The sequence below is a fragment of the Capra hircus genome, chromosome 12 (assembly GCF_001704415.2).
Source record: "Capra hircus breed San Clemente chromosome 12, ASM170441v1, whole genome shotgun sequence".
NCBI classification, from domain to species: Eukaryota; Metazoa; Chordata; class Mammalia; order Artiodactyla; family Bovidae; genus Capra; species Capra hircus.
In genome coordinates, this window is record NC_030819.1 from 7,519,295 (window position 1) to 7,533,420 (window position 14,126).

Genomic DNA, 14,126 nt, shown 5'->3' on the forward strand with positions numbered 1-14,126 from the left:
CTTTTTTGAAAATGCTCAGCACACAAATATGAAATTTTAACATTTATTAATTCTGATTAGGAAGTACACTGGAATTTGTTATATGATTCTTAGTAACAGTTTGTATTATCTTGTATATATTTCCTCAAATGAGATAAAATAAATTAAAAAACACTGCCCTAAATCTTTTCATTTTTCTGGGAAATTAGGAAACTGGGTTACATCTTGATAAAAGAAAAAAATTTGCCCGTTTTGTTCAGTTAAATGGTGGTGGCAGGTGACAAGTTTGTAGACAAGCGTAGATAACAGAATAAGGATGAATTTAATGTTAGTTCAATTAATGAGTGCAGAAAAAGGCAATGAATTAGTGTGCGAATCAAGCAGAGTGCTTTCTGTACCAAAAAGAAGTATTTGAAGATCATGGGTTGTCTAGAAAAGGCAGAAATATTCCCATTTACATATGACTCTCCTCAACAAAGTATAGCTTGTCACCCTGATCTTAGTGATTGCTCTTTTAACAGGCAGTACCTGCAAGTACATACTTATCATATGCCTAGTTTATATTTTTCCAGCAGCTCTTCAAGTAGCATTCAAGTAAGAACTAAAGGAACTTGAGTTTTCCTTAAGGTTTTAGATGCTTTCCAGGCTGTTTTTGGAAAGTGTTAGGTGTAACTAATGTTGGCGGAGGAGTGGTCCTCAACTGCTGTTTCCGCTTAAACCCCTGCCTCCGGTCCATCCCATGTATTTTTGAAGGTTTGCTAATTATCATCAATTCTCCTTTTCAGAATTCACTTTGAAAGAGAAGGCTGTGTTAGCTGGCTTCGGAGGGCAAGCAGCAAGCCTCATCAGGCCGGGGAGAGGAGGGAGGGGGTCGAATGGTGGGTTGGGGCTGAGTGCTGGTGGTGCGGGGCGGGGGATACTTCGAGAGGGGAACCGGCGGGGAGACTGCAGTGATACTGCCCTCCCCGGGCGGGTGCAAGCATCTCACTGGTGACGGGTCTGAAAGCACGTGGCTACGTCATGGAAAGCCAGTCTTTTCAATGCAAACTTCAACTCCTCCTCCCTTTAATGCCTGTAACTCACATCCGAGGCTGGGCGAGGAATCCGGAGGGGAGATTTTCCCCATGCTCACCGTTGTTGGAAACTGGCGGAGCGCGAGCCAGGAGCCAGGGGGTCCGTGGCGCTGTCTACCTACTACGACCAGCCTGCCCAGGCACCTCAATTTGCATCTTTTCTTCGTGGTGATTGAGAACTGCAGGTTCTATCCGATCCCACTGAGCACCGGCGATTGATTATTTGAAAAAAAAAAAAAAAAAAAAAAACCGACACAGAGAAGGGAGGCTGTGTCTTCGGCTGTCAGACTCGGAGGTGGTATCGGGGTGTGTGTGTGCTGGTGGTGGTTTTTTCTTTTCAGTTTCCTTTCCTTTTTCTTTTTTTCTTTTTTCTTTCTTTCTTTCCTTTTTCCTTTTTTTTTTTTTTTAAATCTTCTCTCCTAGGGACAACACAATGGCAGTCTTCTCTCAGTGAGACGAATCCTGCTTAGCCTCCTGCAGACTCACTCATCCTCATAGCGATCAAGTAAAAAGGCTATGGTTTGCTCTTCGGGGATCTTTTGTGCATTCCTGCTCTCCTTGATTAACTCTGCTCTCAGTTGGGATTTCTTTGCTTTTTTGTTTGTCTTCACGCTGAAAAAGGATTTTTTGGCCAACCCTTTGGTAATAATCCAGTGGTGATCAAGGGGGATAAAATCGTTCACCCTGGCCGAAAAAAAACAATCACTGAGAAGTCTCAAAGAAATACACCACGTGAGGGGAAAAAACTGGGAGAAGATCCGGAATATCATCGTTTTTCCTATGGTAAAACCGGTGCCCCTCTTCAGGAGAACTGATTTCAAATTATTATTATGCAACCACAAGGATCTCTTCTTTCTCAGGGTGTCTAAGCTGCTGGATTGCTTTTCGCCCAAATCAATGTGGTTTCTTTGGAACATTTTCAGCAAAGGAACGCATATGCTGCAGTGTCTTTGTGGCAAGAGTCTTAAGAAAAACAAGAACCCAACTGGTAAGCAAAACATGCATCATGTTATGTTTTTCCTCCTAATAACCTGTCTGTTGCTCACTGAGCTAGATCTGCAGTTCTGCTATGCAGGAAGGCAGGGGAGACAGCAAAGGACCAGGACAGTATAGTGTATAGAGCTATTGCATGGATAAACAAGGAACAGCTGGATCCGCGTCTCTGAGCCCCCAAACCCGTGTCAGCATCCCTTGGCTGTGACACAATCCATCACTCGGAGGGAGGAGGAAACTTTTTTTTTCTTTTAAATTAATGTATCTGGTTGCCGATGTTTGGTGAAGTATTAAAGGGTTTATAGCTTAAGGTTTGGCCCGAGGCAGCCGAAGCTTCGCTCGTTGCCAGGAAAAAGAAGCCGAGAGCTCCGCCGACTTGTGCTGCAGGCTTCGGGGAGACCTAGCTCGGCTCCGAGAACCTGCTCGAGACTTTCTGATTAGCTTGCACAGTGTCCGCCACCCCATCACCTTTACCGAAGTAGAAGGGGCTCCCCTTCCCGCGCGGCCCCCGCCTCCCGCCCCCGTCTAGCTCGCCGCGCCGGAGTTTTAACTCCTTCTCCGGTTTTCTGCCTCCGACACCTCCTGTCACTGGGGACACCTGAGCGGGGCTCCTGTCGGGAGGGAACCCCACACCGAGCCGACGAGCCCGGTCTCTCCCTTTAATAAAGCAGTGTCCTCGCCCCGCATCTGGGTCCCCAGGGTGGGATGCGCCTGGCTCCGGGTCCCTGCTTCAGCCTCGCGGCGATCGTGCGCCCCCTTTCCAAAATGCTCCAACCGGGACGCTTGCAGTACGTTATATAAGAAATGCAAATGCAGGTGATTCGGGGGAGTCGGGTCCCCGGGGCTCACTTCCCGGGATTTCAGTCTGAGGCGTTTGGGGGCGGCCGCGGAGCTGTGGGCGAGTCGCCCTGGGGAGGCCATGCCGGAGGACTGCGTGGTGGTGGCGGCGGCTCGCGGGCGCGGCGGGTCCGAGAGCGCGAGCGCTGGAGGCGGTGGGGCGGGGGGGGCGGTGCGGTGTGCGGTGTCCCCCGGTTCGGCCCAGGCCGGGGAGGGACCCGGGGGCGGGAGGCCGGTGTTTGTGTCTGGGGGCGGTGTTGGGGGACGGGGGCGGGGCCCTGGCCGTCCTGCCGCGGCAGCCCGGGGCGCCCGGGGCTCCTGACGCCGGCACTGCGGTGTAGTAGATCATGGCTTCCCGCGGGCACCCTGACACTGCGAGCTCCGCCGGGGGCGCGCTGGCACCCGGAGCCCCGCCGGCCGGGCGGCAAGTGGCGGCCGCCTCCCTGCCTCCGGAGCTGGCTGATGCAGCGTAGCTGGGCGGCGCGAGAAGAGGGGGAGGGGGAGGAGGGGGGGAGGAGGGAGGGGAGGAGGGGTGGGGAGGGGGGAGGAAGGCTGGGTGGGCGGGGATGGAGGGGTGGATGCGGAGGCTGGGTCCCCCTTGTGGCCCCCTGTGCTGCTGGTCCAGAGGGCAGGTGCTTGGACGCAGGGAGGACGCCTGGCAGCTGCCTTCTGCCGGGACCTTTGGGTGGCAGTTGAGGGAAGCTCTGGGCGGCGGGGTGCTGCAGTGGCCCCCTGCTTCCGACCTGGAGTTCTCAGCTCCATGCTCGGTTTAGCTTGACCGGCTTTCTCTCCGTCCCCCTCTCCTCTTTGTCCACCACCCGCTCCATGCCCTGTCCTTCCACCCTCGTCTCTCTTAACTCCTCCGTATTTAGCAACTCTGAGATGGTACCACCACCCTGAGCATCACCCAAGGAGAAAGCAGTGTGGTCACCTCCCCAGCCGCATTTCCAATTGGGCGGTGAGCTGTGGGTACCCGGACCAAGCCGGCATCAGGCCCAACACTTGCTGATGGCCTGGTCATACCCAGATCTGCAACACTACCCTCTCCCAAGTTCACGCCAAGACCCCTGAGACAAGGGTTACTCCCTCACACAGTCAAATCAGTGGTCTAGTGAAGCCTTGTGTCCAGTGAAAAGATTTATCTCCCTCTGAGAAAGGAATACTGTAAAAGCATTTCTTTGGACTTGGCCGTTTGTTTTAGAGATCTAGAATCTCTCCCTCCATAGTGCTGAAAGTGGGCAGTAATTCAGCAGGGAACAGTAAGTTTCCTTACTGCCTTTTATAAATTTTTATTTTTGTTTTTGGTAAACAGTTTTACTGGAAACACTAATTTTCACCCATACACGATTCAAGGTCTTATTATTACACCTCCCCCATCCCACCCACTTTCATCTTTCTGGAATAAAGTAGATTTTTTTTTTTTTTTTTTTTGCTTCAGAGGCGTTTTGGAAGGTGTCAAACAAATGATGAGTTATTTTTAGAGCAATTTAATTTGCAGCTTATGAATGCTAAAGTACTTGGGTGTGAATTGATGGGTTAACTCAAACTGCGTCTAACAATGCCTCAACTACTTGAATAGGATGGTTTAAGTCTTAGAATGCCAGGGGTGAGAGTGCCAACCTGGGAGTTGCAGAATTTTGTAAATCGTTTTAAAAATGGGACTTTGATGTGTCACACTATTTGTCTCACCTTCTAAAGTTTTGCCTGCGACACTGAATCAAACCCATGCCTAGCCATCCACTTTCAGGACTGTAGCTGGTAAATTCTCTTCTCCTTCTGCTATTAACATGAGGCCTAAAATAATTCTGATCCCAAGATAGCAGTATAACTAAGAAGTTAATTGGGTAATTAAAATAAAACAAAGACTAAAATCTTCTTAACTGTTAAAACCAAAAAGAACAGATTGACTACTACCTATTATATTATCTTACATCTCAAATGAGGACAATTAACTGGTTTCAAACTAAGAAGCTTGGCAGAATACCTCCAAGTACCAGTACTAGGATCATGAATTTGCTGTAAAGACTTGTTATTAGAGGAATCTTTTTCTTTCTAATTTTTCCAAGTTATAAAATAATTTACTGCTTATTCCCAGTGTTTTATCAACAAATACAGAGTTTGCTCTGGGGTTCCTGAGAGAAATGTCAGAGTACTGCTATATAACTAGGTTGGTGTGGAAATAAGCAAATAATAGAGTCATAAACTTAAGGGCATTTTATTCACCTACCCCAAAGTCACTGATTAGTGTTTAAATAAGAAGTGATAATTAAATACGTTTTTATTGGTGGTTGTTTTTTTGTATAAAACTTAAATGGAAAAGAGCATGAAGAATGCATTTGTACAATATATGCTTTTTAAATTAAATTGTAATCGCTTAGAAATCTTGGATAGAAAGTAAATTTACTGTCTTCATAAAGATGTCCAATATCTCACAATACAGCTATTATCAGACACACACAGTCACACACACGTGGGTGCGCATGCCTCTGCTTAAATGTCCTACTTTCTCCTATCTTCCTAGTAGAGCAATAGCTATATGTTTAGAATAGATGTTACCTGCTTCAGCTTTCACTGCATGAGTCATGCAAAGTGACTGTATTTTAGGCAGATCATTAAGTAGGGAATACTGAGTCCAAGGCACTTATTTTGCCTGGAGGAGGGCTTAATCTGTTTGTTTAAACTCATACTGATAGTTTGGACTGACCAATGTGTATCCCAGGCCAGTTTCAGAAATAATCTAGGTCACTAAACTTTGACCGATGGCTGCTAAGGAAATAAATACAGTTGGAAAAAAGAAGTCTGCAATAAAGATAAATAGGAAGGTCATGTCATGGATGTCTATTCAGATACATACTGTCCACCAGGCAAAGGAAGCCACAGATGCGCAAATATAGTAAATCCCCTACATACGAATGACTTCCAAGAATTTGTTTGTAAGTCCAATTTGTTCGTAAGTCTGACGAGGTTAGCCTAGGTACTCCACAACACAATCAGCTATACAGTATTGTCCTGTAATAGGTTTATAGTACTTTTCACAGAAATAACATAAAAAACAAACACAAAGTACAGTACAACAGCTGGCATACAGGAGCTGGCATTGTGTGAACGAACAGGTAACAAGAGTCACTGATAAGAGAAGGGAGAGGAGGCGGGAGATGGTGGAACTGAAGGATTTTCAGCAATAGGAGACAGAGTGTACAGTGTGCGCATGTACGCTCAGTTGCTGAGTCGTTTCCAACTCTTTGCGACCCCAGAGAGGAGATGGAGGGCGAGCTGCGACTGCACAAACACTCGACAGGTTCTGGTTACTTGCTGGATTCAATTCTGCCTACCCTCTTAGAAAAATGATCCAGTGATGTCTGGGTACAACCCCGGCTTGAAATAAAAATACTGTACTATTGTACTCTGTACAGTACTGTATAGTAAAGTACACAAAATGCAAACAATTGTAGAGGGTGCGTGCACATGACTGTCTCCACCAGACACACGAACAAAAGTGACTGGACATGGGAATGCATCTTAGAAAGTTTGCAACATGAAGGGGACTTATGTATAGCTACACCCACACACAAATTTCCATGGCTTGATGGATTTTGGAAAGCACAGATTTTAAGAATTTGTAACCAGAGGTAATTTTATCAGGGACCAGTGCTAGCAGCAAGGAGGGTGTGAAGCAGGTGCCCTAGATTTAGTTCTGCAAAGCACATTTAGAAAATTGACAAACTTGTGGCCTTGAGTTTCTTCTTCAAAACTCACTCTCTCTCTGCTATGTAACTTTGAGATGAAACAAGCAGGGCTTGGTAGAAGTCATTGTCACTTTCTATTTCCTCCTTTTGAAAGGTGTCTTCCAGCTTTGCTTTTGCCATTTACTAAGCTGTTTTAGGTGCCAAAAACATCTGGTGTGCCACTGGTACTCATGTAAATATATGTTAGTCTTTTAAAGCTAATTGCTTTACATCTGGGGAGGTCATGCCTTTGGGAAGTGACAAAATAGAAAGAGGGAGAAGAAAAAAAGAGTAAGCATTTTTCACTTCTCCTCCGCCTGCCGACTCATCCTAGGTTCCTGTAGAGCTATTGCCCACTGATGGGCCATAACCTTTGCATTTCTAAGCACAGAGCAGATATAATATGGAGACAGCAGATTCAGACTGCATGGCTGGAACACCAAACAGATGTCAGACCCTTCTTCTTCTCATATGCTTGCCTTCAAAGTGGGATTCCATGGATTCAGTTGCCCAAAAATTTCATTCGTTTTTTTTTTTTTTTGTAGGATCTTATAGAAAAACTTCAAACTTTTTGGCCAACCCAATAACACCAGTTGACCTTGGACTCCATCCAGGAAGCTTTAGTTACTGAAGTAGCAAAATGAGTTTTGCAGGCAGTGGCACCTCATGAACCAACAATTCAATGTTTGTTAGGCTTCCAAGTATTGACCTGGGAGTGTCATGTTTTTGCTTTACGTTTGCTTTAATTTCTATCCAAGTTAACAAGTATGAAACCAAACACATGATCATCTGTACCTGGTTTTAACAATGGAGCTCACTTTAGCTGTACCCATGTCCAGCCTGTTCTCAACACAGGCAGCATCCATAACCAAGCACATTCGCTCAAAGGATGCACTGCTTTCAGAAGGTGCGAAAGCTGATTCTATATTTCACATTTCCCACGCGGAACCACTCCTTTAAAAATGTTCAAACCCAGTCTTCCATATTTTAGCAACACAAACATTGAGGACTTTTGTGAAGCATTTTTATAAATGTGGTAACAAGGACAATCACTGAAGTTTTTGCTCCTTTGTACATTCTGGCATCATAACTCACTCAATTGACTCATAAGCTTTCTATAAATATGTAGATGTCTCAAAATGGAAGCATTTATTCAAAATAGTTTCTTATGCCTTAAGGGGAAACAGTTGGGATGTTTAAACAGTATATTTGAAGCTTTATTAAGTTTTAAATGAGACATTGCATTGTGTCTATATTCTTAAAACCTTTGAACCCAACTTAGTACTACCTCCAGGAGGGACAGTGGGTCAGGGAAATACCTACTGACATGTCTAGCTGCCTAATGCCATAGTCTGTGCAGTGTTTCTTGGGGTTTTAGACTGTGTACCATGTGCTAGATTTAGTTATAAGAGTTGAATCTGAGGACAGAAAGCCAGGGAATTGCCTCAAGATTTCTCAGTTCCTTTGTATGCCTCCAGAGAGGCACTAACTTTTTTGCTATTCTGCTTTTGAAGACCAGGTATGTCTTGATGTTTTCCTTGTTTATTTCTGTAGTTGGTACAAACTCATTATTTTTTTTTCTTTTTTTTGCTTTGGCCAGAAGTGAAAGGAAGAATGATGAAGGGTAGAGAAGTTTAACAGAGGAATTCTTAGGGCCTTCCTAAACATGTAAGCAAAAAGGAGCTATACTGCAGACAAGTTTTACAGGGAATCTTGAAGTTTTTATCTAACCTACTAATACCATCTAAGAAAGTCACCTAACAACTGTCAAGCACTACTGCCTTTATCATTGTTCCCTGACAAAAACTCTGGTTGTGACAGATCACAGGTTTTCAATACATTTTAATTAAATGAATAGTGAAGAACAGGGTTCCTTGAGAAAAGTGAACTGTGGGACTGTAACTGCCAGTATCATACGATTTACTTGGTTAAGATCACTTGATGCTTACTCCTTTCCAACAGTGTCAACCAAGAATTTGGCCTCTAAATGATAACACAAAGAAGGAAAAAGCTATTAGCGGCTTTCTGACCCTTCATCCCAGGGCATCCTGAAACACGATCTGCAATATTCCCCAGTGCCCACATTTTCTCATGCCCTTATGCTAAATCTCAAAACTTCAGACCTTCCTTAAGCACATAAGCCCAAGAGCTAAGTCCTGAACATTCACTGGAAGGACTGATGCTGAAGCTGAAACTCCAATACTTTGGCCACCTGATGTGAAGAACTGACTCATCGGAAAAGACCCTGATGCTGGGAAAGATTGAGGGCAGGAGGAGAAGGGGACGACAGAGGATGGATGGTTGGATGGCATCACGGACTCAATGGACATGAGTTTGAGTAGACACCGGGAGCTGGTGATGGACAGGGTGGCCTGGCGTGCTGCAGTCCATGGGGTCGCAAAGAGTTGGACACGAACTGAACTGAACTGAGCCACTGAACTGAACTGACTGGCATACACCGGTTCTGGCCCGCTCAGCCTTTAAATAACAAGTGTTAGGGCACCCTTTGGTTCCTTCTGCAGAAGCCTGCTTCGTTTTCTTTTCTGAGCTTTAATATGCTCCTTAAAAAGCAAGCATTTGGCAAAACAGTTGAGTGAATTTGAATCATTTCATTTCTGAGCTTCCTCTGAAGACGGCACTCTCCCATGCGACACGTTTTTGTTCTTGAGGGGACAGCCCCTAAACCAGCAGCCTCGAGTTTCACTTGCTGGGAAAGGAGGCGCCCCTACCTGGTTTGCTCTTTCCCGTTTTTTAAGCGGTCATCTGCAAACTCCTGTTTTCCCCACAACCACACTCAGCTACTCGTCTTCCGCCCTCCGGAGCCACCATCAAAGGCACGACTGGGCCGAGCTCCCGCCTCCAGAGCAACGAGTGGACCCCAAGAGTTCTCTGCCACCGTCAACCCGGCCACCTCAGCCGTTCGGATCTGCCTCTAGGAGACGAGCCCCTCGGGTATCTGGCCGGACCGGAGCTCGGAGTCGGCCTCATGGAACCCTGGAGAGAGTGGGGGCGGCAGGCAGGCGACGCGCGGCCTTCATCCACCGCGACCCGCGGCCAGAACCCTGGAGGCCGGCCACAGCGCGCTCGCTTCCTCAGAGCGCCGGGGTCTCGGCTACGCAATGCGGTGAAAGCGGCCCGTTCGAGCCGCCGTACCGCCAGACGTTTCCGTTGCCACAGAGATGACCTCCGACCCTGGGGCGTCTCTGGGGGGAGGAGGGCTTGGCGGCCGGCGCAGCCGTTGCTATGGAAACCACGTGTCCGGAAGCGGCGGTGCGGGCGGTACTGGACTCGCGGGCCAGACCGGCCGCCTAACGCCGGCGCGTGTCTTTGCGGTGCATCCCGGGGCCGGCTAGGACGCGCGCGTCCCTGTGCGCCCCCGGAGCCGGAGGACGGCGGAGGCGTGTGGTCCCGGCGCACAGATGGCAGCCTTCACCCGAGGCGCCCGGGCGTTCAGAGGAAAAGTGGCTAGGCGGCAGGCAGGAGCTAACTTGCTGGCTGAGGCGCCCGAGTTCAGGACTGGGAGAGGATGAGCCCAGTCCCCACTCGACACGGGCAGACCCGCTGGCTCCTTTAGTTCTCCCGTCCTCAGTTTCCTCACCTGCAGTGTATGCTGTTGTTGAGTCGCTCAGTCGGGTCGACTCTTTGCGACCCCATGGACTGCAGCACATCAGGCTTCCCTGTCCTTCCTTCACCATCTCCCAGACTTTGCTGAAACTCTTGTCCATTGAGTCAGTGATGCTATCCAGCCATCTCATCCTCTGTCACGCCCCAACCTCCTCCTGCCTCTAATCTTTCCCAGCATCAGATCTTTTCCAGTGAGTTGGCTCTTCGCATCAGGTGGGCAAAGGATTGGTGCTTCAGGGTCAGTGCTTTCAATGAATATCCAATGAATATTGCCCCTGCAACCCATGGGCACTGATTAAAATAGTCTCAGGTCAGTTGCAGCTCTCACATGCCAAGCCTCTTGTCATTTTTCCACCCAGTCCGGATTCTGAATGAACTTTCCCCTCTTCCTCCTGTCTCTCCTGGTCTATGTTGAGTTTATTTTAAGCTGTAGTTTAAATTTGAGATCAGAGATGGAAGGCCACCTTCAGGCTCATGATTGACCTTTTAGAGGTGTGGCAGGTCCCTCATGGTGCAGAAGTGACTGTTGGAAGAGCCGGTTTTGCGTTGTAGAGATAGTACGTCTCCCAGCTTTGATCTTTGGAAGAAGAAAAACTTTGTATTTCACTGGTGACACCACCAAGAGCTCTTCATGCATCTTACAGCGTTGTGTGGTTGGTGCTCAAACAGATGGCATTCGTCTATATCTATTGTATTCCCCAGGTGTCTTTTCCTTCAGTCTCTAAACATTTTTTGGAGAGGACCTGGCCTACGTTGTCTTGTTTTTCCTTCTGTTATTCTGAACTATTGGGGAAAATCGCAAGGATTTTCAAATCTTAAAACACACACACACACACACACACACACACACACACACACAAAACTTCACTCTAAATTTAAAAGTTGAAAAAGACTATTTTGAGGGTATGATAAGGCAGGCTCCCTGCTTTATAAAAGAATGCTAGACCCAAATTATGTTTCTGGCAGATGGAGTAGGTTAAGGTTCCCTGCTCAGATGGCTTTACACTTTTAAAAGACATTTGTTGGCCTAGTTTCCAGTCTTTTAACCTTTTTTCTCCCATCTTATGATAATATCCTCCTTGAAGTTTGCTTTTCAAAGAATTGGTCATCAGTTCCTCAAGAAAACTGGTTAGACTATTTATATTTCAAGACACAGGGAAAGAATGTAAGATCCTTCAAGAAGGACTTTTGTTTCCTAAATCCAGGATTTTGTAATACCTACCAGTGTAGGGGAGACGTGGGGATAGCTAAAATGGATAGGTGGACTTTGAATTGCTTCATGGGCTGCATTTCTATTCCTTTAAGAACTCAATTTCTGAAACAAGGAATAGTTTTGAATTCCTCAAAGAATTGTGTTACAACTTTTATGACATCAAAGAGCTGATCACCCATCGGACTACGTTATCTTCTGTTTGCTACTTTGGAGGGGGGAGAAGCTCTTCAGCTAGCATGGAAATTAAAAGATTTCTGTGTACTAGACTTACAGCTGTCTGTTTCAGAAGATCTTTCTTTCCTTCTGGGTTCATAGTTTCACTTAGCTTAGGGGTAGTGGTAGTAGTAGCAGTAGTGTGTGTGTGTGCACGCGCGTGTGCATGCCCATGCTCAGTTATGTCCGACTTGGTGACTCCATGGACTGTAGCCCACCTGCCAGGCTCCTCTGTCCATGGAATCTTCCAGGCACAAATACTGGAGTGGGTTGCCATTTCCTCCTCCAAGTGATCTTCTGGACCCAGGGATCAAACCCACATCTCCTGAGTCTCCTGCATTGGCAGGCAGATTCTTTACCACTGAGCCACCTGGGAAGCCTAACTTGGGGGAGGAGTCCTTAAAAAAGTTCTTATTAGGCTCTGAATGTCAGATTTCAGTCTGGCCCACTTCTAACACTGTAGAGCTATTTTAAATTAAAAAAAGATTTTTTCTAATATCTTGTCAGGTTTCAGTTGAGACAAATGGTAAATATTCCTGGCAGTAATGAAAAACTTGTTGGATTCTAAGAAGTGTCCCCAAAGAATGTGCAAAAGCTCCCACCCTCCCAAGATCCAGAGCCACATCCAGAGACAACCAAAGAAAGGCTCAGCCAATCAGGACATTAACTGCACCTGGAGTGCAACCTACATTTCTGACCGGCCATGTTTTGAGGACCCTCAGTCTGATGGTTTCCAGGCCGAGTTCTCAGAACCTGAAATGAGACAAGAAGTCAGTAGCTGTTGCTGGAAGAGAAAGGATCAATAACCAGTGGGGCTTGGAAGGGAAGAAACTGTGAGATTTCCTCTTTCTTTCTCAACTGGGTGCTGAGATCCAGGAGAACTGAGTCTGGTAAGAATTCTTCGGCCGTCTTAACCAGTTTTGTCAGACTCCAGAGCAAGTGGGGTTTAAAGCAGAGTGTAAGGCTGCTATCTACGAATTTGTCGAGGTTGTTCATTAATGTTAACTTGAGTTTCCCACAGGCTGCTCAAGGGAATAACTAGTAGCGGTTTACTGGTTGCCTGGAGAATCCCTTGGAGTCCTGTTAGTTCTGAGAGGGGCCCATTTGGGGGCCATCCTTCAAGGGTATGTTTGGGGCATCTGTAAGGTCACTGATTTGTTTTGTTTATGTTTTTGTCGTTTCTTCAGAGTGGAGAGGCAATCAGATAGAGGATGGGTAGACGGTGAGGACTGCGGTGGAGGACAGAGGGGAGTAGAGGGTCTTACAGTCTTCTGTTTAAGGTACCTCTTGTGTCCTTAGTTTTTCATTAGCCATTTGCAGTGAATCTTTCAATTAAGCTATTTTGGACTCTTGATAATTTTGGAAATAGTGTGGAAAAATCTTTGTGTGGAGCTGGTTGAAGGTAAGAACTGCCAGACAGGAAGTGGTGAAGTCAAAAATAAGGCAGATACAGGGGCTGGCGAGGAAGTGGAGTCCATGTATCTCAGTGGCCAGTTTGAATTTGGGAAGGGAAAGGAGGGAGACATCTAGGATGTTCTGACCAAGATTTGAACGATTTGGACGATTCCTTTTGATTCTGAGCTACTGACCATTTGCCAATAAAACACCCCTGTCTCCTTGAAACACAGAGCAAAACTTGCCTCTCTCTAGACTGTTTACATTCAAGAGGCTGTGGTAACTTAATAGCAAGTAGGAAACTTTGACAAGTTTCCCCTTCTAGATCATAGTTTGAATAGGCAGTTCTTGGGAGAGTTGCTCTGGGTTAGAGAGTTCATTTTCTTGACTCCGAAGTCCATAGAGATGAAAAAAAAAAAAAAAGCCTTACAATAAAGGTAAGTCAAAGGTGTTTTTGTTTTTTCAAAGATGATATACAGTTCTTTGTTGATAGTAGATGCTTTTGTGCACAATACCATTTGGGGAGTCAAATAATAGTTAAAAGCCAATTTCCCAGAGTATTCAGGTCTGGCAAGAAAAAGGAAGTGTGAACTTTATTGAATATACATACGTAGGTTTGTGCACCTGCTTCTTGGATAGAAATGAATGTAGTTGTAATTAAAATGTCTTTTTTTTTTTTTTACCTCATAACATTTTGTTGTCTGCACAGAGTGGATCACTGAAGTGTGTGGTAGCCTCTACTGAAATGCTGCCTCTTTCTTAGATAAAGTGTAGTTTGAGAGGGATTGAAATCTCTGATTTTCCCACTTCCTGTGTGGAGCATGTGACAGACTTTAAAAAAAGAAGAAATGTGAGTGGATTCTTTACCCGCTGGGCCATCAGGGCAGCCCCGAAAATAAGGCTCCAAGGCTAAAACAATTGTAGGGTTTTTGTTTTTTTCTTAAATAGCCACTCATTTGAAAGTCTGAAACTCATCTTCCATGGTTGTGTTTCTGTTGTAATCCAGGTGTTACCATTTGAAAGCAAAGAAAGGGCTTTGTTTGCCCGAGGCCTGAGTCACTTTCTAAATTAAAC

At 46.1% G+C, this 14,126-nt stretch overlaps 1 protein-coding gene across 1 annotated transcript in view; it reads left to right on the forward strand.

The window, feature by feature from the left end:
* FGF14 (fibroblast growth factor 14) overlaps positions 1,415-14,126 on the forward strand; it is a 647,400-nt gene continuing 634,688 nt past the window's right edge. The window contains exon 1 of the mRNA XM_005687730.3: positions 1,415-2,040. Coding sequence (XP_005687787.1) covers positions 1,833-2,040 — 208 coding nt within the window. The 5' untranslated portion in view covers positions 1,415-1,832. The remainder of the gene's footprint in view (positions 2,041-14,126) is intronic.